The sequence below is a fragment of the Pantherophis guttatus genome, chromosome 14 (genome assembly GCF_059756535.1).
Source record: "Pantherophis guttatus breed Tessera chromosome 14, ASM5975653v1, whole genome shotgun sequence".
NCBI classification, from domain to species: Eukaryota; Metazoa; Chordata; class Lepidosauria; order Squamata; family Colubridae; genus Pantherophis; species Pantherophis guttatus.
The window spans coordinates 18,254,051-18,281,657 of NC_142076.1; the positions used below are offsets into that span (position 1 = coordinate 18,254,051).

At 45.2% G+C, this 27,607-nt stretch overlaps 1 protein-coding gene across 1 annotated transcript; it reads right to left on the reverse strand.

Annotated features, from left to right (window-relative positions):
- ADAP1 (ArfGAP with dual PH domains 1) lies at positions 1-26,877 on the reverse strand. The gene is made up of 11 exons (XM_087878632.1): positions 26,373-26,877; positions 22,521-22,651; positions 20,801-20,892; positions 20,159-20,241; positions 15,408-15,520; positions 12,573-12,719; positions 11,348-11,431; positions 9,921-9,983; positions 6,253-6,324; positions 3,903-4,131; positions 1-2,823 (listed from the first exon to the last, which is right to left on the reverse strand). The coding sequence occupies exons 1-11, from the start codon at positions 26,455-26,457 to the stop codon at positions 2,795-2,797; spliced, it is 1,128 nt and encodes a 375-aa protein (XP_087734758.1). The 5' UTR covers positions 26,458-26,877; the 3' UTR covers positions 1-2,794.
- Positions 26,878-27,607: the final 730 nt, after the last annotated feature.

The window sequence follows — 27,607 nt, forward strand, 5'->3', positions numbered from 1 at the left end:
TCAAGCCAACAGGATAATAATTTATTGGTGTGGGTGATAGTTAGTACCACAACTGTCTTAACCATCAAACTTAACAAACGTAACGCACGAGACAGACAAACCTGGTCTTACAGAAACATTGGAAGAAACCGGTTTAAATCCAGACTGTGTCTTCAGATGCAGGAAAACCTAGTCCTGGACTCTTCAGAAGAATTCTTTTGTACCTGACTTGTCAAAAAAGTTGTGAAGGTAAGAGCTGAGCCTGCGGAGGAGCAAGAATTAATATAATCTTACATCCAGAAGATGAGAAACTAGGAGGTTTCAGCCAAAGGGTGAATTAACCTGCTGAGTCAGTCAGTATAAATAGACAATCATACAAAGTAATGGCTACGAACGGTGGGAATCTGGCTTTAGAGGAGAGAGAGGCGCGAATCGGTTGCCGGGTGGCTTAAACACGATGAAAATAGAAGTAAAATTAAAATCCCATATTAGTCAACGATAGTCCTCGTGCAGCAAACTCCTAAATAGCTCCCACTTGCCAAAAAACAAACAAACAAACAAACAAACCATCACAGGAAATCTCTTGCCTATTGAAGCTAACGGAGCTCTGAATCAAACCATGGTTTGCTTTCTAACTTGTGGCTACTTGCGCTGGGTTTAGTCTTTAAGCGGTTTTACGAATGAACGTTTTTAACGGATGCTTTGTTTGAGGTTGAGCAGGCCTGGGTATCTTACGGCTCCCCTGGGCCACGTCTGGCCCTTTCGGTTGTTGCTGTCCACCCCACGGGAAGATCAATCCAAAATTGGAAATCAAATGTGTAAATAAGTGTACGCCGGGCACGCAAAATTGCTGCATTGCTTTCATTTTGAAGACACCAACTTTTTTTTAAAAAAAAAAATTATCTACACACCTTCAGTCCAATTGGTTTGGCCCTCCACAACAGGCCTAATTTCTCCTGTGGCATCTTGGGAAAATTCATTGCCCACCCATGGATTAAAGGCTTCTTCTTGTTGTTGTTAGCTTTGGTGTCTTCTTGGAAAAGTCACTTCTGACATCGAAAGTAGTGAAAACCATCCAACTCTGCCGTGAATTGAGTTGGGTTTGTGCTAGGCTTCGCGTAGGATGCAAACTCAAAGGTGGCTTAAGTCTTTAAACCGAGATGAAGCAAATCATAGCTTAGTGCTTTTGTGTGCATTTAATCACCGCTTTGCAGAAGTTCACTCATGGATGGGCTATTGTCAAGGGACAACTGGCAAAAGTTTGTCCCGGTTCATCAGCTTGGCCGTGGTGGTTGGGTGACAATATCCTGAATTCTTCTAAGAAGAATATCGTGAATTTTTCTGAGCGAGGATAATGCTCACGATGTTCCATCACAGCTACCATCTTGACCTTTTGGGGACAGTAGCATGGATGCTCCTGCAGAGTTCAAAGATGGGGAAATCTAGCTTTTTTCAGTTCCTTATTGAGTCATGCAGATCTGTCCCAGTCCAAAATTGAGAGGCTGTTTTTTTTTTTTTTGCATCTCCTTCTTAGCTTGTCCCTTCCTGCTCAAATGTCACGATAAGGGTCGGTCCTTCAAGCATCACAACGTGACAAGAAGCAAAACAACCCCAAAAAAGAGCTAAACCCAACCTCTCCGCATCAAACATCTTCAAGAGGTGTTGAGGAGGAGGGGGTCATTGCTTCCTGATTTTGTTAAGTTTAGCAACGTTCCCAGAGAACAAGTGGAACAATGAATGAGTGGAGGGCTTGCCCTTCAGAAGTTATGGGTGCTCCATCATTGGAGAGTTTCTAAGAAGAGATTGGACAGCCATTCTTCTGAAATAGTATAAGATGCTTGAGCAAGAGTTGGACTAACAGACCTCCAAACTCCCTTCCAACTCTGTTATTCTTTTAAGGCTGGGCCAGCGGAATGGATGCATTAGATCAGTGTTTCTCAACCTTGGAAGCTTGAAGATGGGTGAACTTCAACTCCCAGAATCCCCCAGCCAGCAGCGGAGTTGAAGTCCACCCATCTTCAAGCTACCAAGGTTGAGAAACACTGCATTAGATGATGCCACCACGTATTTGACAGCAAGATAACTGAAGTCCATTGTCCAAATTTCATCACGTACAACCTTCTTTCTACCTTCCCTCCTCCCGTTCCTCCTGCCTACTCCCAGACCAGAGTTTCTGCATCACGACCGGTACCTTCCAACGACGGTTTCTAGGTACTGCCACAATCTCTGAACGTGAATCTTCTTGGAACATGTTCCGCACAAGGATATAACCATAATAGCCCAGCCAAGAGCCAAACAGAAGAAAGGAAAAGAAAGGAAATAGTACATTCTGAATACGGGGGATGAAGCACAGAAGATTTGTAACCGACCGACAACCACTGTTCGCAATTGTAATGGATGATGGATTTGTTTTATATTTTGTTTAAAAAAAGAAAAAGAAATTCAGAAAAAGAAAAAGAAAAAGGATGTGGCGACAGGATTCTTCCAAAACGTCAGACACAATTTTTTTTAACTAGTGTGCCCAGGTTATTCACCCGTAAGTGTTCAAGAACGACATTCTCAGAAAAGTGCTGTTGCCTGTGATTTCGGTCTCCTTTGGACGGACAGCATCACGATCCGCAGCTCAAGCATTTGAATTGCACCTCCCATCTTGTGGTCTAAGAGGATTCACTAATTCATATAAATTACGTTTTCTTTTCTTTTTCTTTTTTCTTTTTTTTCTTTTTTGGTCATTGCTAGCCTCGGCAAACAAAAACTTAACAACAAAACCAACGTCCTGGCGTGTCGTAAACCAATCTTGCTTCGACGTCGTCGCTTAGGGTTTATGCTTGAAATGGGCTTCCACTGGAAAGGAAAGACACAAACAAAAGAAGAAAGATGTCAGGTTTCGATGTCGTCTCAAATAAATTGCATTTTCCAAACAAATAGTCTTTGATGAAATCTTTCATTTATTAAGCATGGCAATCTGTCCCCGATTAAGTCGTAGCCAACACTGACTTCCTGACCCCAAACCTTCCCTTTCCGTTCCCCAATTCTCTGTGTCTCATTGGCCATCTTCCAAATCACTCTCCCCATATCTACTATTTCAGCTCCCAGGAATGTCCCCCCTCCCAACCCATCTCCTAGGGGATATTATCTTCAGGGAAAATAAGTAGGTGAAAAGTCAAGCGTCCTCTTGCCAGCTGCCCCCTCTTCTCCTCCTTATGTCAGCACTGGAACGAATGTAGTTTGAAGTGCTGACATCCGGCCCCTCTCCCTTCATATTTCCAGTGAGGCCTGTTGCAAGACAAACAACAAGTTAAGTACCGTTACCCTGTCCGAGGGTGTGTCCCGCCCCCTCATATAATCATTTGATAATTATATCATCAAAGAAGCTGTTTGTCAGCCCTGAAGCTGACCTGACCGAGGCCATTTTGAGAATTCAGCGCTGACAAGGAGAAGAGGGACAGGGAGGGGGCGAATAGATAGTTGAGGTGTTGTAGCCGAAACAAAATACTTTCTCATGGAAACCAAGGACGTTCCTGCAGGTGCTCAGAAGGAGGGGATTGGAGTCACCTAGCAACTGGACTGTATCCTGATTGGACCATGTGACCAACCGTTTTGAGAAAGTGGCAAACTTTCACTTTTAATTAGGTGGAAAACCGCGGGAATATTCAGAGTCGGTTTTCCACCAGCCTGTGCCAATATGACATATCCAATAAATGTATTCTTTGAGGAATCTATCTGCCTCGGAGTCTTGTTTGCTACGGGTATATTACTTGGAACCCTGACAGCCTCTTTACCAAAGACAGGTAGTCCTTGACTTACAACGGTTTGTTTAGTGACTGAGATTACAACGGCGCCAATTCCAGTTTTGATGAAGGCTTCCGTCAATATCGTACGAGCGATGGCTCCTCCCCCGAGACCGAACGCGGGAGCCTCACCTGCGTATTCCTGCGGCAGCATTGGCCTGTTGATCAGTTTCTGAAAAGCGGAGATCCACTCCAGCTGATCGCTTTTGGTCTCACAGGCAAAGAGGAACTTCCGGTCGGGGGTGATGATGGTAATTCCGTACTGCCAGTGATTTCCCTGGATTGATGGTGGGAGCCCTTCCAGGACCTTGTAACTGTTTTCTTTACTCCCAATAAAAACCTCTCCCCTGGCGAAAGCATCCTGAGTAGAGGACAAAACAGAAGGACTCCGTGTTTACAAAGGAGTGGAAGGATTAACCTGGGGCTTTTTTTCCTGCAAAAATTAACAACGGAGACAAGATCTGAAGCCCAAACCAATCATCCTTCCCTTCCCTTTCTCAACTGGGGCTCCATGAACAGTCACGATTAGGAGGGGAAAAAAATATTTTCTTCTTTTCTTTCTTTCTTTCTCTTTCTTTCTTTCTTCTCTCTTTCTCTCTTTCATCTATCATCTATATATCTCTACTTATCTCTATGTATCTATCTTTATCTATCGCTATACCTACCTACCATTTTCCCAAAAATATGACCTATCCCAAAAGTAAGCCCTAATTTATTTTTCTGTCTGTCTATCTGTCTGTCTGTCTATCTCTCTAATCTCTATATCTCTATGTGTATCTATCTATCTCTATTTCTATCTATCTCTCTAATCTCTATACCTCTCTGTGTATCTATCCATCTATCTCTATTTCTATCTAATCTAATCATTTTTATTTCATCAAGCTGGCCTGGCCTAAATCATCTCCTCTTTTTAATTTAAATTTTAAACATAAATGTTAATCTGTTTAATTATGGGGTATTTTAAAATCCAGCCTAAATTATTTAATTCGTTTTAATTTATTTTAAATTTTGTATTCTTGTGTTTTATCTTCTGGCTGTTCACCGCCCTGAGTCCTTCGGGAGAAGGGCGGTATAGAAATTTAATAAAATAAAAAATAATAAATAAATAAATAATAATCTCTATATCTCTCTGTGTATCTATCCATCTATCTCTCTAATCTCTATACCTCTCTGTGTATCTATCCATCTATCTCTATTTCTATCTATCTAATCTCTATACCTCTATGTGTATCTATCCATCTATATCTATTTCTATCTATCTCTCTAATCTCTATACCTCTATGTGTATCTATCCATCTATCTCTATTTCTATCTATCTAAAGTAAGATCTAAAGAAAAAAATCTCTCTCTCTTCAAACCGGAAGAGAGAAAGCAGAATAATTATTTTAGAAGAAAAAGAGAAAAAAAATTGGAAAAAAAAATCTAGAGTGGCTTGCAGCCAACAGGGTGAAATTGGCCTCAAAGAGAGAGTCCTGCATCTAGACAGAGGGGGGGAAAAAAGAGCCAGTTGCAAGATGGGGTAGATCTGTTTTGGCAGTGAAAAGGATCTGCGTGTTCTGGTACTTCGAACGTTGAACGAGAGCCAAGAGTGCGAGGCAGCTGTTTAAAAAAAGGCAAATGCTGATCGTGGAAGGAATTAAAGAACGGATTGTCCCTTCCTTCCCTGCTTTGGTCAGATGCCACTTGGAATATGATATCCAGCAAGGCGTTGAGGAACTGGAGAAGACAACCAAGATGGCCAGGCGAATGGAAACCAAGCCCTACGTACAGTTGAAAAACTCAAAGGAATTAGAATGTTTACTTGTTGGACAAATATTTGAAGACTGCTGGTGTATTTGAAGAGTTGTGAGGGCAAAGGAGGAGGAGGGGGGGCTGTGGGGTCCTTGGTGCTCTCTGAGCTTGCTTATCCTCTTGCAGATGTTTCATGACCCAACTAGGTAGCATCATCAGTGCTAGAAGGGAAAGGGTTTTGGGAGGAGGAGGAGGAGGAGGAGGAGGAGGAGGAGGAGGAGGAGGAGGAGGAGGAGGAGGAGGAGGAGGAGGAGGAGGAGGAGGAGGAGGAGGAGGAGGAGGAGGAGGAGGAGGATTGTGGGGTCCTTGGTGCTCTCTGAGCTTGGTTGTTTTCTTACAGATGTTTCATGACCCAAACTAGAGAACCTCATCAGTGCTAGAAGAGCACTGGATAGCTCAGCAGACTAATGCATTGTAATTTAACTCCAGCTGTCTGCAATTAGTAAGTTCGAATCTCTCCAGGCTCAAGGTTGACTCAGCCTTCCATCCTTTCTAAGGTAGGTAAATTGAGGACCCAGTTTGTGGGGGCAATAAGCTGACTTTGTATAAAATATACAAAAGGATGAAGGCTATTGCTTAACGCATTGTAAGCCGCCCTGAGTCTCCGGAGAAGGGCGGCATATAAATCAAATTTTTAAAAAAAGAGAGAGAGAGTAGAGTTTGCAGAAAGGAGGAGGAGGACGAGACTTACTAAAGGGTCCTTAAAATACATTAATCTTCTATCATCCATGGTAAACCAGCGTTTTTTGAACCCTTCTGTTTGCTAAAAGGGAGGAAATGGGAAAGAAAACCTTATTAATAAACCAACGATAAATATGTTTATCTCAAATACAAAGCAGATACTTTTATTTTCCTTCATTTTTTAAATATATATATATATATATATATTTAACCTTAAAGATGGTCTTATTAATTGCACATGTAGGAACTAACTAGATAATTTAAAGAAAAGGGAAAAAAATTCAGCACTCATATTACTTCTTTCGGACCATATCAAGGGGAGGTGAAGGGGTTAAGCTCATGACTCCCGGAGCCCTGATAGTTTCCTAAAATAAGAGTTTATTAAAGAAGTCGCAATTGGTTGGATTCCAAGGTTATAAAAAGCCTACAACGATGGCTTATTTGTGTCTGTGTATTCAGGCAACACACAGAGCTACGATCAAACAGAAGAAGATTACAGGTTCAAATTCCAGCTATGATAACCAGTCGGTAATAATTATTCTTCCAATTTATCTGCTTCAAAAAAAGGAGGAGGAGGAGGAGGAGAAGGAGGAGGAGAAGGAGGAGGGGGAGGAGGAGGAAGAAGAAGAAGAAGAAGAAGAAGAAGAAGAAGAAGAAGAAGAAGAAGAAAAGAAGAAGAAGAAGAAAAGAAGAAGAAGAAGAAGAAGAAGAAGAAGAAGAAGAAGAAGAAGAAGAAGAAGAAGAAGAAGAAGAAGAAGAAGAAGAAGAAGAAGAAGAAGAAGAAGAAGAAGAAGAAGAAGAAGAAGAAGAAGAAGAAGAAGAAGAAGAAGAAGAAGAAGAAGAAGAAGAAGAAGAAGAAGAAGAAGAAGAAGAAGGGCAGAATACAATGCTGGCCACAGATCCCTAAAAACAGCCACATGCATATCTTTTTGTTTTTTTAAAGGACAAGCTTCTAGTCCCTATGGCCAAGTTCTGGAAGTATGCGTGGTTTATGCTTGCATGAATCCTGACAGCTGGGGAAATGTGTTTGCGTGTGTTTTCCTAGCCTGAAAGAAGCAGAAAAGTTGAATATTGAAATATAAACCTAAACTTCTGCCTTCCTTTTGAATCTCTGCCACGCTCTGATATTTTAATTTCCCTTGGGACCCCCCAACCCACCCCGAGAAAGGGGCGGAGGGGGATGAAGCATCTTGCAAAAACAATGCACCATTTAGATTGTGCTGATTGGATTAAAATGGTTAGCAGCGACAGGGCCAATCCATACAAATCTCTCTCTCTCTCTCTCTTTTTTTTTTCTTTTTCTTTCAAAAGACAGCTCCAGTTAAAATCTGATGCAAATCTTGGGCTTGTTTAAATTTGTATTTAATGACTTGGTTAAGCACAGAGACGGAGGAGGCCTTGATTAAAACTCTCCTTGGCTCACAGCAACAAGAAAATAATTAATTTTCTCGGTTCGCCTTAATTAGGAGAGAGAGAAAGAAAAAAAAACTGCAAGGCATTTTTTTTTTTAAAAAAAGGAATAAACGTTTTCTCCTCCAGAAGCTGACTGGAGAGCAGAGAAATCAGAGAAAATGTTCATCTGGACTTGGAGAAAGAAACCCAGGTTTAAAAAAAATCTCAATTTTTCGGCTTAATCAAACCCTGCAAGTCTATTGTGTAAGGATCAAAAGAAGAGAGGAAAAACCATTAAAACGATCTGTAGTTTTTGGGAAGAAGATATATAGCTTATAATAATAAATGCAGGCTCCCCAGGGACGTTAATAACTCCATTTTGAATTTGGGGAGCACAATATTTATATCCTGTTTCTCCAAAAATAAGACATCCCCTGATAATAAGCCCAATCGGGCTTTTGAGCGCATGCGCTGAAATAAGTCCTCCCCCAAAATATTTAAATGCAGAGCTGGAAATCAGGTAAGACGGCAAGAGGAGCCCCGTCTTGCTCCACGCGCCCCAAAATAATAAGACCTCCCCGAAAATAAGGCCAAGCGCTTATTTCGAGGTTCAAAAAAATATGACAGGGTCTTATTTTCGGAGAAACACGGGTAGCTGTAATCTTTTTTTCAAAGGTGGCGAGCATGAGATCGTCTCCTCTCCAATCCCAAGATGTTTTAGCCAGCCAAATTCCCAAACCGATAGTAATGTTTACTCTTGCTATTATGGGATGGTCTATTAGGAGATATTCAGCTGGTCTGTTGAGCAGAGAAATAACTTGGTCATTTAAGGAAGCTACTCGCCGTCAGCCCTTGTTTCAAGATCCACCAAGATCCTATTTTGGGGGTTCACGATATATGGGAAATATCAGCTTTCTAAGGCAAGCTAAATTTGCCAATCAAATTCCTTTTGAATATGATAAAATACCTTTTTAAGGCTTTCAATAGACTCTCGGGCAGGGGTCCCCAACCTTTCGGACCTCAGGGACCACTAACTTCATAATTTTAAATCCCGCGGACCACTAATATGATCTGCCTAATGACCAGATGGGTAGGCGTGGCTAGGTGATCATGTGACTGGGTGGGTGTGGCCAACTTTATGTCACTCACGTCAAGGGGCGTCTCGCTGGCCTCTACTCGCCCCTGCCCTCCTGGCCACTCCTCACCTGCCTGCCCGGGCTCCTTAGGACCCCAACAGGAAGCAGTTGTTGGAGCTAAGCAGCCACTACGAGAAAGAGTGGGCAAAACAGCTCAGGTCAAATTGGATCTGACCGAGAAGGAGACTCAGCAGAAGCACCTCACTGAGGACTAGGAGCATAGGCTTTCCAAGCAGAGGGAAGACCCACGGGAGTGCAAAGCCAGGTACCAGTGCCTGGAAGCTCAGCGGGCTGAGATGGTCAGCCAGTTCCAGGCCATGATGCAGTCCCACTGGAACGAGGCCCTTTGGCTCTTCGCCACCAGCGGCTCTTCCCTCCAGCCTTCGCCCAAAGCCCCGTACCAGGAGGCCGAAGCAGACCCCAAGTCGGAATTTCTGCCCCCCTCCGACCCACACAAAAAGACCCCGAAGGGGGAGACTCTCTGCAGCAACATAAATGTTCATTGCACGTATTCGGCCCAGGGGCCGTAGTTTGAGGACCCCTGATTTAGTGCAATATTTTTCTGCGGACCACCAAAATTTTCTCGCGGACCACCAATGGTTCACGGACCACCAGTCAGTGACCACTGTCCTAGCCAAAGCACACAAGCACAATGGAAATATTTCAGCCACCTCTTTGTGGTTCACAACGTAACATGCTACGGAGCAGAACTGATAAAAAAACATTTAAAGGAAAGCAATAACCAACCTTGAAATGTAACGTCTACGGAGATTCATCAGTCATCCAGGTCACAGTTGTCCCAAAGGTGTTTTTTTTTTCAAGAGGCAACTGGACTTTCTGTTGTTTTCTTTTGAAGACATTTCCCTTCTCATCCAAGACGCTTCTTCAGCTCTGACTTGGATGGTGGGGAATGGAAGTCAGAGCTGAAGAAGCTTCTTGGATGAGAAGCGAAACGTCTTCAACGAAAAAACCAGAAAGTCCAGTTGCCTCTGGGAGAAAAAAAAAAGCAATTTTGAGACTTGAAATGTAATCCAGATCCCCATGATTCGTGCACAATATACTAAAGGAGATCAGGATTTATAAAGTCACTTTCTTTTCCCACCCCACATTGTCCAATTCCATTTGACCTTAAAGATTAAATTGGTCTTACCTTTGGCCCAGTTTTCTCCATGTAGCCTTCCTTCAGATAATTCCTTGAAAGTTTTGGCACCAGCTAAAATGTTCAGATGATGGAAGAGGAAGGAGATCAGAAGATCAGAAATACGAGGCAGTGCCAATTGGAGAAATGAAGCAGCAGGAAGAATAAAATCACATAAGCCACCCAGAAGAGCCTTGGTAGTACAGTGGTCTAAAGCACCCTGTTATTAAGACCAGCTGCCTGCAATTACTGCAGGTTCGAAACTCGCCAGGCTCAAGGTTGACTCAGCCTTCCATCCTTTCTAAGGTGGGTAAAATGAGGACCCAGTTTGTGGGGGCAATAAGCTGACTTTGTATAAATATATACAAAAGGATGAAGGCTATTGCTTAGCACATTGTAAGCCGCCCTGAGTCTCCGGAGAAGGGCGGCATATAAATCAATTTAAAAAAAAAAAAAAAAAGGTGGCTTAGCCATCAGTTGTTGCAGCAAGGGGATAAAACAAGGAAAGCTGGCTTATAGAATTATTTGACACAAAGACACATTAGATCCATGTTTCTCAATCTTAGTAACTTTAACTGTTGTGGTTCGCCAGCAGCCTGCGGAGCTGGCAGCGGAGTTGGACAGTGAGGAGGCTGGGGAGGACCATGGGCCAGTCCTGGAGGCTGGGGAAGGCCCGGATGAAGGCTCTGCATCGGAGGCAGAGTTGGGGTCAGGGCCATCGGGGAGTGATGTGCGGACTCCGGAGCCTCCTGAGGCTGACAGCAGAGAGGCAGAGGAACAGGAGGAGCCTGTTCCTAGTGCACGTATGAGAAGAGCTGCCAGAAAGCAAGAGCAGCTAAAGCAAAAAGGACAACTCAGGAGTAAGGCCAAGAGATGATTGGCCCCTCCCATACAGCTTAAAAGACCAGCAACAGCTCTTGGGCTCTTTGTCGGAAAACAACGTTGATAGACTTATTCTTGTCTTGCTGCACTCATCTCTTGTCGGCATCGTCTGCTTTTGAACTTTTGCCAAGAGAAGCCTTTGGCAGTTTGCCTAATTATACCAAGGTTGGTGATTAGACTGAAAAATTTGTGTTATGAAGAGTTTGTTTTAATTTAGTTTGGACTACACTGAGAATGAGTTAATTCTCAGGTGTTCTAATAAAGTCTGTTTGTTTTGGAACTGTTTGCATTGATTACCACCTATTTGGGACTGGGTCGCAACATTAACATAGGTAGACTTCAACTCCCAGAATTCCCCAGCCAGCTTGCTGTTCAATCTAGACATTCTCCTGGTGTGTGGACTTCAACTCCCAGAATTCCCCAGCCATGTGGGACTGGCCTTTCTTGGGAATTCTGGGAGTTGGAAGTCCACACATCTGGAAGTTGACAAGTTTGAGAAACATTGGTAGAAATAATTCCGGGGAACAAGAAGAAGGAAGAAGAAATGCTGAGCTCACGTCAATATCGCTGGCTCCGGGGAACGCCACTTGCAAGTAATGGAATCGCGCGGCACGGATGGCGTTGAACCAGTCCGCCATTTCCTGAAGAGCAAGAAAACGGTTGTGTAAATAAATGTGCAGCAGTGCACACTTCAGAGGCAATCTCTATGATTTTTCCTAGAGCTGACTGGGATTGGATTTTAAATGCAGCTCTTCCCACAATCGCTAAATCTCATTTCTCCAGGTTCCACTTTCAAAATTATTCTATTTCATTCAATGGCAGTTTTTTTTTTTTTTTAAAGAAACGTGTACAGTATATAGCTGCATGTGCTGCAGTTTAAAAAAAGAAGATGTAAAGTAGTTTGAGTCAGAAATAATATTGTGTTTCAAATTAATTTCAAGAGGTTCAGGAAGGGAGAAGGGTTACCCTTCAGTAAGATAGCAAGAGAGAGAGAGAGAGAAATAAAAGAGAGAGAGAGAGAGAGAGATGGGTTGATGGATGGGTGGATGGACAGATGATAGGGATAGAGACAGAGAGAGACAAATAAGAGAGAGAGAAAAATAAGAGAGAAAAATAGGGAGAGGGAGAGAAATAAAAGAGAGAGAGAAATGAGAGAGAGATAAGAGAGAGACAGAGAAATATAGAGAGAAATGAGTGAAAGAAAAATAAGACAGAAAGAGAGAAATAAAAGAGAGAGAGAAATGAGAGAGAAATAAGAGAGAAATAAGAGAGAAATAAGAAATATATAGAGAAATAAGAGAGAGAAAAATAAGAGAGAGATATAAAAGAGAGAGAGAAATGAGAGAGACATAAGAGAGAGAAATGAGAGAAATAAGAGAAATATATAGAGAGAGAAATAAGAGAGAGAGAGAGAGAGAAATAAAAGAGAGAGAGAAATAAGAGAGAGAGAGATGGGTTGGTGGATGGGTGGATGGACAGATGATAGAGATAGAGAAAGAGAGAGAGAGAGAGAAATAAGAGAGAGAGAGAGAGAGAAATAAGAGAGAGAGAGAGAGAAATAAGAGAGAGAGAGATGATTGATGGATAAGAAGACAAAGAGAACAATATTGGGTGGAGAATTGTCTTCCTAGCAATTATCTGGAGTCATCCCTGTTGCCGTCACAAGTCAGAAGGGATGCACAAACAGACACACACACACACACAGTCTCTACTCGCTGCTCCTTTTGGCCACATGCAAACCAACTCTCGGAGCTGCTTCCTTCCTTACTTCGGGGCCCCCACCTTGCCATCTTCATGGTAAACAAAGATATTCCTTGTGCTGTTGTCCTTCAAGTAGGTGATCTGTAGCCCGTGAGGGTTTCCGATTTTCTCAGGCTGGAAGGTGGCGTTGAGATGCTCAATTTTCATAATCGCTTTGGGTTCTTTGGCCTGGCGAGCAAAAACCACAACAACACATTAACCACAACTGCAATGTTTGAGGGCTTCGCTATGATATCTGTGGCGCATCTGGTACACAGCTAGTACTCATCCCAAACAAAATTGGGAGAAGTAATTTTGTAATCCATCAGGAATTAACATAAGGTCGGGATTTCAATCGAAGTGACCAACCTTGGCAACTTTTAAGACCTGTGGACTTCAACTCCTAGAATTCCCAGGCACATTCAGTAAACACAGAAGAAATATGGGGGAATCAGTGGATAGATGGCTATGGTCTTCCCAGTTGCAATGTATGGCTGTAAATGTTGGACGATAAGAAAAGGCCGAGCGCCAAAGAATTGAGGCCTTTGAGCTATGGTGCTGGAGAAGACACTTGAGAGTCTGCAAGGCCATCCAACCGGTCAGTCCTAGAGGAGATCAACCCTGACTGCTCTTTCGAAGGCCAGATCCTGAAGAGGAAACTCAAATCCTTTGGCCACCTAATGAGAAGGAAGGACTCCCTGGAGAATGCTGGGAACGATGGAGGGCAAAAGAAGGAGGGGACGGCAGAGAACGAGGCAGCTGGATGGAGTCACTGAAGCAGTCGGCGTGAGCTTCAATGGACTCCAGAGGATGGTAGAGGACAGGAAGGCCTGGAGGAACGTTGTCCATGGGATCGCGATGGGTCGGACACGACTTCGCAACTAACAACAACAACAACAAAGGATAGATCTCCCAGACAGATTAAGCGGTTTCTGTTTTTAATTGCGATTCACCTCAGCAATGCAAAGAGTCTTTTAAACTTTCCGAGAAAAGGATCATTTAAAAAAAAAACAACATTCAGATGGAGCACTATGAATTATGAATCAACACCCGTTTGCTCTTATTTCTGGCTCCAGATCTCCAGAAGGTCCAGAAGCAATCATGAAGTCACCATCCTTATTTCTTTGCCAGCCATGGGAAGGAGCTGAGTCATGTCTATGAAGAGATGACTCAGCAAGTTGTCCTTTTTTTAAGTGTTAGAAGCTATCAGGACCTTGGACAGCACCAGCCATGATGCCGGCTGGGGAATTCTGGGAGCTGAAGTCCACATATCTAATTATCAACGCTGGGCTAGACCCTTCCTTATAGATGGCCTTCTGTCAGACAGAGATGTTCTACTGCGGTGTTTATTCAACCTTGGCAACTCTGTGGACTTCAGCTTCCAGAATTCCCCAGCCAGCCTGCTAAGAATTGAAGTCCCACCCGTCTTAAAGCTGTCAAATTTGATAAATCCTGCTTTGGTGGATCCTGTTGGACTAGTCTCTTTTCCTCTCAAGGTCCAGTGAAGTTCTTTCACTCAAAGGAGAACCTGGCCATCCCTTCATCTTTATTCGACGTTGACCATAGGCCATCTTTTGCCTGAGTTCACTTGACATGCTAAACATACAGCCAGTTAATACATCAAAAGACCATGTTTGCATTTGCACGATGGGCTGAGTCCCACAAAATCCACCAAGTTTTGGAAGAAGATGGTTCAACGCCATAACAATTGAGTTTCCCGCCACAAACAAGACTACCATTATCCCAATCTCCTTCAGCCCTAACCCAACCTGGTGAGAACTCCAGTCTTCCACACCTACAATCAGAAAAACTAGCATTATCCTCCTATCTGAAATGGTTGTCCTCTCCCACTAAGTATGCAGCTTGGGAAGGAAGCACGGCGTGGCAAAAGTGGATCTGGGATTGTTGTGGTCCACCAGCAGCCTGCGGAGCTGGCAGCAGAATCGGACAGTGAGGAGGCTGGGGAGGACAATGGGCCAGTCCTGGAATCAGGGGAAGGCCCGGACAAGGGCTCTGCATCGGAGGCAGAGATGGGGCCAGGGCCATCTGGGAGCGATGCACGGACTCCTGAGCCCCCAGAGTCGGATAGCAGAGATGCAGAGGAACAGGAGGAGCCTGTTCCTAGTGCACGCATGCACAGAGCTGCCAGAAGGCACGAACAGTTAAAACAAAAGGGACGCCTCGGGAGTAAGGCCTGGAGATGATTGGTCCCTCCAATAAGGCTTAAAAGAGCAGCAAAGGCTCTTGGGCTCTTTGTAGGAAAGCAACGTTGCTAAATCTGTTTCCAGTCAGCATCTCTTGTTTCTGAACTTCGTGGGGCTTTGCCAAGAAAGGCCTTTGGCAGGATGCCAAAGAAGGTAAAGGTTTGTGATAAGGCCGAAGGACTTTTTCTGAAGGACTTGTTTTGGAATTAATTTAGACTAAGCTGGGAATGAAGTAATTCTCAGCTGTTATAATAAAATAGGTTTGATTAGGACTAATTGTGTCTTTTAATGACCAAATGAGCCTAGGTCACAACAGGGATCTAGTAACCCAATTGAGGGGGGTCGAGTGATTGAAGCTGTGTGGGATTGGTTTTGTTTTGGACTAGATTTAGCCTCCTTGGAGTTAGCGGATAGGATCTGCTGATCTCTCTTTGGCGTTCCTTCAACAGACGAACCTTTGAACCATTAACTCACTCCCAAGTTAGTACAAGGCCCGTGAGAACTTAGGAGCAGAGCCTTATTCTCATGTCCTCCCAGAATATAATGTACCATATATAATTAATTAAAATCTACAAACGAGAGACTGAGCAGGTTCTCCTCAGTTTCCCTAAGCGACCCACTCTTCAAAAGAGGGCCTATCCCACCACCGACCACCATCGATCACCTCTCTTACATCATTTCTGTTGTAGTACTTTAGGGCTCCTTCCCGTTCCGACAGGACAAATTTCCTGCTCAAAAACTGCCCGTTGTCACGTCCCCTCTTCCACAGATATCCTTCCCGGTAGCCTGTGTAGAAAACAGTAAGAAAAAGCAGGGTTTTCTACTGGAAGAAGATGGACCTCTTTTGCGAAAAGTAAATGAAACCTGGATTGTTCCTTTATAACAGACTGTCTCCTAGTGCAGATAACAGGTTCAGTTTCTGCTTTGGCCTGGCAAGATTCTGTCCGTAGGCGAACAACAATAAAGAAACTGCTCAGAAGGAACTCCAACAGTGGTGGGTTGCTCTCGGTTCTGTCCGGTTCTTGCGAACCGGTAGTAAAAGCAGCGGGAGGCTCCGCCCACCTGCCCAGATGTCATAATGGAAGATCTGCGCATGCAGATTCAATCTGCGCATGGGCAGGAGTTCCCATTGCAAACCGGTAGTAAAGGTAAGTAGAACCCACACCTGAAATCCAAGTGTTGTTCATATAACCCAGGACAGTGGTGAGTTCCTACCGGTTCGCCGCGGATCGGGCAAAACGGTAGCGTTGTCGTTGGATTGGATTTTGGATTTTGGATTTTGGATTTTGGATTGTGGATTGTGGATTGGATTGGATTGGATTCCATTTCATTCCATTCCATTCCATTCCATTCCATTCCATTCCATTCCATTCCATTTGAAACGTTTATTCTATTCTATTCTATTCTATTCTATTCTATTCTATTCTATTCTATTCTATTCTATTCTATTCTATTCTATTCTATTCTATTCCCATTCCCATTCCTATTCTTTGCTTTTTAGTGTCCTTTAGAAGGCAGGGCAGATTGATCTACTCCTCGGTGCAACCGAGGAGGAAAACAAGAGTTTGTATGTTCCATCTTGAGACAATGAGGAGGGAGAAATGCCAAAGTTCTCACGAGGACACCGTGAAAGCTCTTGTGTGTTGCCCCACTCCCAAAAAAACCGCCTTCTTACCCTAGACCCCAGCTTCGTGACCCCCACGTTCCCAGCTGCACCGTTTCCACCACACACCCACTGCTTTATTAACAACAATGCTATTGTTGAGCTCTGAGCAGAACGAAGGATTTGAGGGCCTGGCATGAAAGAGGCTAATTCTGTGCATTTTCCTTGGGAGTCAAAAAGAAGAGAGCAGCTTTGTCCGTAGCTGGTGTGTTTTTGCACAATGAGCATCAAACATCTTCTTTTACGCTTCCACACCTCAGCCTGCATCTTTTAAACCAGCGGTCACCAACTGGTGGTCCGTGGACCACTGGTGGTCCGTGAGAAAATTTTGGTGGTCCGCAGAAAAATTATTTGCATTTTTTTAATGTTGCACTAAACCAGGGGTCCTCAAACTACGGCCCCTGGGACAGATACGTGCAATGAACGTTTGTGTTGCTGCAGAGAGCCTCCCCCTTCGGGGTCTTCTTGTGTGGGGCAGAAACTCCGACTTGGGGGTCTGCTTCAGCCTCCTGGTGCAGAGCTTTGGGTGAAGGCTGGAGGGAAGGGCCACTGGTGGCAAAGAGTCGGAGGGCCTCGTTCCAGTGGGACTGCATCATGGTCTGGAACTGGCTGACCATCTCAGTCCACTGAGCCTCCAGGCGCCGGTACCTGGCCTTGCACTCCCGCAGGTCTTCCCTCTGCTTGGAAAGCCTATGCTCCTAGTCCTCAGTGAGGTGCTTCTGCTGAGCCTCCTTCTCGGTCAAATCCAATTTGAACTGAGCTGTTTTGCCAACTCTTTCTCGTGGTGGCTGCTTAGCTCCAACAACTGCTTCCTGTTGGGACCCTAAGGAGCCCGGGTGGGGAGGCAAGGAGTGACTAGGAGGGGAGGGGTGAGTAGAAGCTGGCGAGGCGCCCCTCGACGCGAGTGACATCGAGTTGGCCATCGAGTTGGCCATGCCCACCCAGTCACATGACCACCTAGCCACACCCACCAAGCTGGTCATTAGGCAAATCATATTAGTGGTCCGTGGGATTTAAAATTATGAATTTAGTGGTCCCTGAGGTCTGAAAGGTTGAGGACCCCTGTTTTCAATGGTTCCATCAACATTGTAGTGTCCATGCTAGCCTCTTGGGAGAACCCACTACTGACTTCTGTAATATACCCTCCACCTTCAGAAAACCTTAATTTGAAGTTACTGGTGTCCCCCAATGCTTGGAACTCCATTTCTTCCCTTCAAATGCTTGGGATCTTCTCACTCTTCAGATATTGTTGGACTCCAGCTCCCATCGTCCCCACCCGACACGACCAATCGTTTGAGATAACGGGAGTCATAATCATCTCTAAGAGATCATCACCCACTTCTCATCCTTGAGTTAGAAGAGTTAGAAGAATTCAGGAAAGTCCTCTCGACCAAAAATCTCTGGGAGGACCATCTACACAAACCAAGCTTCTTCAAAAGCCATAAATCCTGGTTTAAAACTGTCTTGACGATCATGGCTTGTTATGGGGGCACCAAGTCATCTTCAAAGGCAGGAGGGGAAAAAAAAACAGCCTCCAGATTGTTCTGTGATTTACGAAGCCGTAACATTTAGTTTTGCAAGTGTTGTGTGACACTATTTCGGTGTCTAACTCGTTCACCATATTATAACTTCGGCTGTTTCGGCTGTTCTCTAGTTAACATTTCCCCCTCCTTCTCTCTCTCTCTCTCTCTCTCTCTCCCTCCTGCAAGAGTCTCTGGCTTGTCCTTGTAAGGAAGGGGTGCCCACTGTTTCTCATTTTCTGCACACAGTTGCCAACACCAAGGAATCAGGAAGCAAACAGCTTGCCTGTCAGAGCTGCAAATCCTAGAGGCAGGCTGACTACGCCAACAGGAACTCCAACACTGGAAGTTTTTAAGAAGAGATTGGACAACCATCTGTCTGAAATGTTATAGAGCAGTGATGGCTGACCTTTTTGCCATCGTGTGCCAGGAGCGGGGAGGAGCGGGGGTCGCGCACACGCGTGCCCACACTCATAATTCTATATGCCCCACCCCCCTGCATGCATGCGTGACTCCCCCACTCCCCCTCCGCTCCTGGCACGTGATGACATGCCCGGTAGGCCCGTTTTTCTCTCTCCCCAGGCTCCAGAACCTTTCTAGGAGCTTGGGGAGGGCATAAACAGCCTTCCCCACACCCCTCCGGAGGCCCCCTGGAAGCCGGAAACAGCCCGTTTGCTGACTTCCACCAGCCAGCTGATTTTCGGGCTTTGTGAGCCCACCGGAAGTCAGCAAACGGGCCGTTTCCTGCCTCCCTAGGGCCTCCAGAGGGGTGGGGAAGGCCGTTTTTACCGTTCCCAAGCTCCTAAAAAGGTTCTGGAGCCTGAGGAGAAAGAAAAACAGGCTTTCCCCACCACCCCCAAGGCCCTCCGGAAGCAGGAAATGGCCTGTTTCACTACTTCTGGTGGGCCCACAAGGCCCGAAAATCAGCTGGCCAGCACGTGCATACATGCCGGAGCTGAACTTCCGTGCCCACCAATACGGCTATGTGTGCCACCTGTCAGTTCATGAAAGCTTATTGCCTTGCAATAAAATTTATTAGCCTTCAAAAAAAAATAAAAACCAATACTTCCTGGTGCTTTCTGATTTCTGTTAATGAAGTGTCATGCTCACACAAAACCAGTATTTCTCAGGCCTTAGAAAAGCTTGCATTTTGTCCCAAACGGGATTTGGCATTTCCCAAAAGGAGTGACTGTGTTATTTCTTTTTATTTATTTATATCCTGCTTTTATTATTTTTATAAAGAACTCAAAGCGGTGAACATATCCAACACATCTTCCTTCTCCTATTTTCCCCGTAACAAGAAATCTGCGAGGTGGGTTGGGCTGAGAGGGAGGTACTGGCCCAAAGTCACCCAGCCGGCTTTCATGCCTACGGTGGGACTAGAACTCCCAGTCTCCTAGTGATTGGCCCAAAGTCACCCAGCCAGCTTTCATGCCTAAGGTGGGACCAGAACTCCCGGCCTCCTGCTTTCTAGTCTGGTGCCTTAACCACTAGACCAAATTGGTCCTCTGAACTTTTAAGTCTGACTTAAGTTTATGTGAGCCATTCCCACCATACCTGTAATTTATTTCCACCCTACACTCTGGCCAATCTCTTAAAACAGGTAGAACGAAACAAAGAAACAATCAGTTTCCAAATGAATACGAGTCTTGCTAATTTTAAGACTGCCCTGAGCTCACGCCAATAGTGGCTTTCTTCTGAACAAGTGGTCCACATCCTGTTTGGCCAGCTAAAAATAAATCAAATTACTCAGGTCTTTTTAGTGCGTGTGCTAGGTTTACTTTCCCCTTCTTTCTTTCTTTCTTTCTTTCTTTCTTTCTTTCTTTCTTTCTTTCTTTCTTTCTTTCTTTCTTTCTTTCTTTCTTTCTTTCTTTCTTTCTTTCTTTCTTTCTTTTGGTAGGAAACACAAGTCTCTTTTGCACACCTACATGGCAAAAGCATCAAGAACACAGCTGGAACACAAGGCAAGAAAATGAGGAGGTTGAGAAGCCCTGATTTAACCAGGGTTTCTCAGCCAGGGTTTGTTCACTAGTTGTGAACAAACTAACATGTAAAATCAGGATTCTATGTAATCCTTGCTCACGATAATCAGTTACTCCATTTTGGACCAATCACAGAACTATGGTTAAAAGTGAAAGTAAATTGGGAAGTTTTCCCCAAGAGGCTTAAGTCAATAAGAACTTTGAACAGTAAATATTTAGATTCATACTAACACAAATATATATATATATTCCCAATTACCTGCAGAATAAGGCTCCTGCTTCTCGGTGAAAATGAATTCTTCCCTTTCGTATTTAGCCCTGATCCATTGTTCTCGTAACAGTCTGACCAAAAAATGAAAGAAAGAAAATCAGAAAAAGGACTGATTTAAAAAGCACTGCAATGATGAATTTTTTTCACCTAAAGCAATATCCTCCAGCAATACCTCGGTTTACAATCACAACTGAGCCCAAAATTTCTGTTGCAATTAAGTGAATTTTGTCCCCTTTTAGCATTATAAACTCAATCAACATGCGACGAATTCCGTAATTCATGTTTTGTTCCATTCACACATAAACATCTATTTTTTCTTTTTTTTCGACAGGTTAGTTTAAACCTGGAAGGGTTTTTCGGGACAAACAAATAATGCAATTTAGTTACCTAAAACAACAACAACAAAGCAAAACACAGCTATTGTTTTCATCAGTTACATCCAAGAGCTGAGTAAATAATCCACCTGCAATCTCATGCGAGTTAAGAGTTTTCAATCCGTCAAGTTTCATTGCAGTTTTTAAAAAAAACAAATCCACAGAAAGCAGCTTTCGGGATGAAGATGATAGTCGCTCCGGCGTACCTTGGAAAATACTTCTCCCCAAAATGCTTGAGGAAAAGGTGGATACTTACAGGCAGTCCAAAAAAGTTGGCTTATAATAAAATGGTGGGATTTTGGATTCGTATTTAACTTTGGAGAATGTGTTCCCCGTGGAAGCCATAAACTGCAAATAAACAGAGATATATTTAAAACAGTTAGTCCCTTTTAATAATTTAAACAATGCAGTCAAAAGACAAACAGAGGTAGATGCAAGCATTTCGTATTGACTCATCAGTACCTACATTACAACAACACAGTTGAAAAATCAGCCTCAAATGTAAGAGCTAGCAAGAGCATTAATTAAGCCTATAACGTATGCAAAAAAACAACCAATGACAAGCCTTATGCCCACAGAAGGCGCAGATTGACATATAAACAACCAATGATAAGCATAGATAGATAGATAGATAGATAGATAGATGGATGGATGGATGGATGGATGGATGGATGGATGGATGGATGGATGGATGGATGGATCGATCGACAGACAGACAGACAAATAAATACACAGACAGACAGTATCATAGATAGATAGATAGATAGATAGATAGATAGATAGATAGATAGATAGATAGATAGATAGATAGATAGAGATAGATACCATAGACAGATACCATAGATACCATAGATAGATAGATAGATAGATAGATAGATAGATAGATAGATAGATAGATAGATAGATAGAGATAGATACCATAGACAGATACCATAGATACAATAGATAGACAGACAGACAGACAGATAGATAGATACCATAGATAGATAGATAGATAGATAGATAGATAGATAGATAGATAGATAGATAGATAGGGATGGATGGATGCATGCATGCATGCAATGCATGGATGGATGGATGCATGGATGAATGGATGCATGGATGGATGCATGGATGAATGGATGCATGGATGGATGGATGCATGGATATAGATAGCTAGATAGATAACTAGATAGATAATAGATAGACAGACAGATAGATTTTTTTTTATTTGATTTATATGCCATCCTTCTCCGGAGACTCAGGGCAGCTTACAATGTGCTAAGCAATAAGCAGATAGATGATAGATAGGTAGGTAGGTAGGTAGGTGGATGGATGGATGGATATAGATAACTAGATAGATGATAGACAGACAGACAGATATGGATGGATGTATGGATGGATGGATGGATATAGATAACTAGATAGATGATAGACAGACAGACAGACAGACAGATATGGATGGATGGATGGATATAGATAACTAGATAGATGATAGACAGATAGATAGATTATAGATGATAGGTAGGTAGGTAGGTAGGTAGGTAGGTAGATGGATGGATGGATATAGATAACTAGATAGATGATAGACAGACAGACAGACAGATATGGATGGATGGATGGATATAGATAACTAGATAGATGATAGACAGATAGATAGATTATAGATGATAGGTAGGTAGGTAGGTAGGTAGATGGATGGATGGATATAGATAACTAGATAGATGATAGACAGACAGACAGACAGATAGATAGATAGATATGGATAGAGATAGAGATAGAGATAGATAGATAGATAGATAGATAGATAGATAGATAGATAGATAGATAGATAGATGATAGATAGATGTGTGTGTAGCGTATGTATATATGTGTTATGTCTGTGTATGGATAGATATATACTTTCTTTTGAGAGCAGGCAACAGAATTTCATTTTTAACGTAAAGCACGACCCCAAAGCGTGATCTTATCGATCTGACCTTCGAACAACCCATTACCTCAATTTGCGCCGAGTCCCATTCATCCATACGGACGGATTTCACCTTGCTGATCTGGGGGATGTTCCGATGGATCCCCGAACAATTTAAGCAAATGAAGACCCCCAGCGTGTGAGAGGCCCAGTCTGGATCTGCGGAGAACAAAACATTGGAGGAAGAAACAAAACATCGCGACGTGTTAAGCCGGTGGGGGGGGGGGGAAATCTGGCGTTAAGAGAGGAAATTGGGCAATGAGCTTAGGCGGTTTTACGAGCAGCGTGTCATATATGATATCACTGCGAAGTTATTGTCACACCCAAAGACGATTCTCAGATCACAATCAGCCGTTTTGATCGGGGATTCCAACCATCCTGCTTTGTTGTTGCTGTTGTCTACACACCCTATCGATACAGGTAGTCTTCGACTTGTTCATTTAGTGACCGTTCAAACATTACAACGGCGCCGAAAAAACGAAGACTGTTTTTTTCACAGTTATGACCTCTCCGTGGTCATGTCATCTAAATTCAGATGCTTGGCGACTGGTTCATATTTATGACGGTTGCAGTGTCCCTTGTGTGTGTGTGCGTGTGTGTGTGTGATGTGATCCCCTTTTTGTGACCAAAGTCAACGGGAAAGCCGAATTCACTTAACAACCGGGTTACTAACTTATCAAACTGCAGTGATTCACTTAACAACGGTCACCAGAAAGGTCATAAAATGGGAGGGGGGGAAACTCACTTAACAAATGTCTCACTTAACAACAGAAATGTTGGGCTCCATTGTGGTCGTAACTCGAGGACTACCTGTATCACAGTTTAGAACGGATGTTTTGATTCTAAATAAGAGTCTAGGAATCAGGGCGTTATTATTAAGGTATATGACGTTTCCAGGAAGCGGCAGCAGAAGTGGGAAATGAGATACAGGTCGGGACAGTCCTTGTTTAGTGACTGCCTCATTTAGCGGACGCTTGCGATTACAACAGGGATGAAAAAGTACTTTGCAACCAACCCACACATTTAATACGACCCTGGCATGTCTGAAAAGCCCAGGAAAGCTGGGATCAGATCACAGGCGCCGTCATAGTTTCACTTAGCGACTGCTTTGCCTAGCAACGGAATTGCCAGTCCCCGTTGCGGTCCCTAAATGAAGAGGCTTCACGGCTTGCAAAAATTCAACGGCGGAAGGATTTGGGTTGCAAATATGAAGCACCATGCTCCATAACCATAATTTTCCCTCCCATTTCCTGGGAATGCTAGGATAAAACCCAAGATTGGGAGATTTTAGCCGCCCTGAGTCTCCGGAGAGGGGCGGCATATAAATTTAATAAATAATAAATAAATAATAATATTTTTTTTTGCACGCCCAAAAATATGCCAGGTTCCCAAGTTGCCCTTCCTAAAATGAAAGCATGAATGAAAATGAAACCTCATGATTCTGTGCAAAGGATTGATCCTCCTGTGAACTGCCTAAGCGGCCATCGCCAGCAAACTGATTATCCATCTAGTAAGTCATATGTTTATTTATTTTATTTTATTTTTACAAAAAGTTGGGGTGGGGTTTCAATCTAGCTGTTTCAAATAGGACCCCTTACAGGTAAAGAACCCATTTTTCCCCCGTCCCCTAAAAAGAGCAAATCTGTGCAATAACACTAACCATATATCCGGAGCCTGAGTGGCGTAGGAGGCTAATGCCTCCTACTAAGGCAGCATTTAACATCCAGCTGCCTGCAATTACTGCCAGTTCAATTCTCACCAGGCTCAAGGTCGACTCAGCCTTCCATCCTGCGGGCAATAAGCTGACTTTGTATAAAATATACAAAAGTATGAAGGCTATTGCTTAACGCATTGTAAGCTGCCCTGAGTCTCCGGAGAAGGGCGGCATATAAAAATAAATTTAAAAAAATAAATAAATTGTGTAGGTGTGTGCTGAGACAAAAAAAAAAAGAGAGGCATATACTATTTGGCGTTTCGAAAAGAAGACTTCATTGGCACTTTTTACTACCAAGCGGATCAGAAAAGGGGAGGGGGGTTTCAGAGTAATAATCCCTCCAGGCTGCATTGGGGCCTGAATTCCCCCTCCCAAAAAAAGGGGGGGAGAGGAGAAAGAGAATACAGAACCAGCCCTAAAGCTATCTCCCAACCCACTTTATGGTGGGGAGGAAACCCCTTGCCACCCCAAAAAGCAGCTCCTTACAAGAAGGGGGATGATCCTGCACCCAACCCAATCCCCTCTCCATTTTTAAAAAAAAAATTGATTTATATGCCGCCCTTCTCCGAAGACTCAGGGCGGCTTACAATGTGTTAAGCAATAGCCTTCATCCTTTTGTATATTTATACAAAGTCAGCTTATTGCCCCCACAAACTGGGTCCTCATTTTACCCACCTTAGAAAGGATGGAAGGCTGAGTCAACCTTGAGCCTGGTGAGAATTGAACTCGCAGTAATTGCAGGCAGCTGGTCTTAATAACCAGCTTAATAACAGGGTGCCTTCGACCACTGTACTACCAAGGCTCTTAAGCGGATTCCAAAGTGGGGAGGGGGACCCATGCCCGCCCACCACCACCACCACCCCCGCCAAGACCTCTCCCAACCCAGCTGTGCGCGCAAAAGGCGAGGCTGGCATTTCCCACCCCACCCAGACCAAGCCAAATAGCTGGCCAGACCCAGCTGTGATGCTCAATTTAGTGCCAAGCCCCCCCTCCCCTCCTCTTCCTCTCCTTCCCCATCCCCAGGGAGCAGGGACCTCTGCTACCCACCCACCCACCCAAAAAAACCAACCCCGAGCCAGGCCAGCCGCCCCCCACCCCTCGGTACCCAGCCAAAGGCGGCATTCCCCGCGGCTGATCTGCACTGCAGTTCGCAGCCAGCGAGCCCCTCGCTCAGCATGGGCGATGACATCACCATTGGCTACGTCAGCCAGAGAAAACTTGGGGGGGGGGGGGCGACAGAGAGAGAGAGAGAGAGAGAGAGATTGGGGAGGGGTCCCCGAATGGGGAAGGGGAGCAGGTCGGTTTCTTCCTCTTCCTTGGGGAAGGGGCAGAATAAACCTTCCCTTTTTGGGGGGAGGGGGGGGAGTCCCAGGATTTGACAGGGGAGGGGGGCGGCAAGAAGAGGAGGGGAGGGGGCGTTGGAAAGAGTTTCACCTGCCCATCTCTTGCCAGCCAAGTTGCCGGGAAGGGCGCCGGGCGCCCCGAGAAGCGCAAGACGCCTGCGGATGGGGGGGGGGGGGGGAGCCTCCTGATTTTCCTGCCTACGTTGGCAACTTTGGCTGAGTTGGTCGCAGAGGGGAGAAATCTAGGGGGGGGTCTTTCTACACCCCCCCACAGACACACACACATCGTCCCCCCAGGATTTAAGGAGGGTGGGGTCCTCTGCTTTTCTTGGGGGGGAAGGCAACCCACGCTTTGCACCCCATCATCTCTCTCTGTCTCTCTCTCTCCCTGGGGGACCCCCTTCCTCCCCCCTCATCATCCTCCCCCCCCCCCACCGCCGCGCCCCACGCCCGGTTCCTCTTTCTTCCTCCCCCCCACTCCACCTTCCCAGCAAAGTGAACCCAGAAGCAGCGGATGGGGAAACTGAGGCCGGGAGGGAGAGGAAGAGCTTCCCTCCTTTAAAACACTCCCAAACCCCTGCGCCACTGCTCGGGGTGGGGTGGGGGTGGAAGGGAGAGGAGACCACGCAGCCAGCCAGCCAGCCAGTCGCCCCCAGACCCATCCATTCCACTTAAGAGAGGAGTGGGGAGCAAGGGGGTTTTCTCTCTCTCTCTCTCTCTCTCTCTCTCCTCCCTTTGAAGGCAAAGCAGGTCCCTGGAGCCATGCACCTGCCTCCCACCCCTCCCCAAAAAGGATCCCCGGCCCCCTCCCCAAATCACTCACCGCTGGCCTGGCAATCGGCGCACTCGCCGTTCCCTTCGCTTTGCAGCAATTCCAGCAGCGCCGTTTTGTTCCTCTCCTTCGCCATGGTGGGGTGTGGGGGGGGTGCTAGGGTGGGGGGGGGGGCTTCAGTGCCGAGCCGGGGGTCGTTCCTGGGAAAAGAGGGGAGGGGTCGGCAGAGGCGATCTCCCTCTCCTCCGCCCTGCCCTCTTCGCCTTTGCCCTAGTGGGTCTCCAGGGCGCCTCCCCGCCGTCTAGGGGGGGCTGCTTCATTCAGAGAAGACCCCCACCCACTTTGGGGGGGGGGCGCCTGGAGAGCCGGAGGGGGTGGGGTGGGCCAAGAGGGGGTCCCTCGGCCGCCCGGCGGCTTCAGCATCCCCGCCTTGTGAGCTGGGAGGCTGAGGGGGAACGGGGTGGAGGGAGGTTCCGCATGCCTCCAGCCCCGGAGCGGACCCAGCCGGCAAAAAGAGCAAATTCAACCAACTCCGAGAGACTCTCAAACCTTCCCCGCCCGGCCAGGCGCGCACCTATTCGGAGCCCCGGCTCCAGCGCGACCCCTGCTGGACGCTGCGGAGATCGACAGGCCGGACGCTGCCCCGGCCCAGGTGAGACGGCTGAGTGGCCAGGTTGCCAAGGTATTTTTTTTTTTAATTTGATTTATATGCCGCCCTTCTCCGGAGACTCAGGGCGGCTTACAATGCGCTAAGCAATAGCCTTCATCCTTTTGTATATTTATACAAAGTCAGCTTATTGCCCCCACAAACCGGGTCCTCAATTTACCTACCTTAGAAAGGATGGAAGGCTGAGTCAACCTTGAGCCTTGGGAGATTCGAACCTGCAGTAATTGCAGGCAGCTGGATGTTAAATGCTGCCTTAGTAGGAGGCATTAGCCTATAAGTTTTATATTAAGGGTTTTTTTTTTTACCTGATATAAGTATATTGTGTGGAAGTCCGGGGGGAGGGGAGGGTTAGGGAGGGTTAGGGAGGATGGGAAGTTCGGGGTGGGTAGAGGGGGGGGGAAAGGGGTGAAAATGTAACTGTAAAACTTTTGCAATAAAAAAAAAACAAAACACCTTGAGCCTGGTAAGATTCGAACCTGCAGAAATTGCAGGCAGCTGTGTTAATAACAGGGTGCATTAAACCACTGTACTACCAAGGCTCTCCAGAGGTTGCCCTCTGGAGAGGCTCCTTCGCCTTTTAACACCCCCCCACACCCTCCACCCCCCAAAAAAAGGGTAT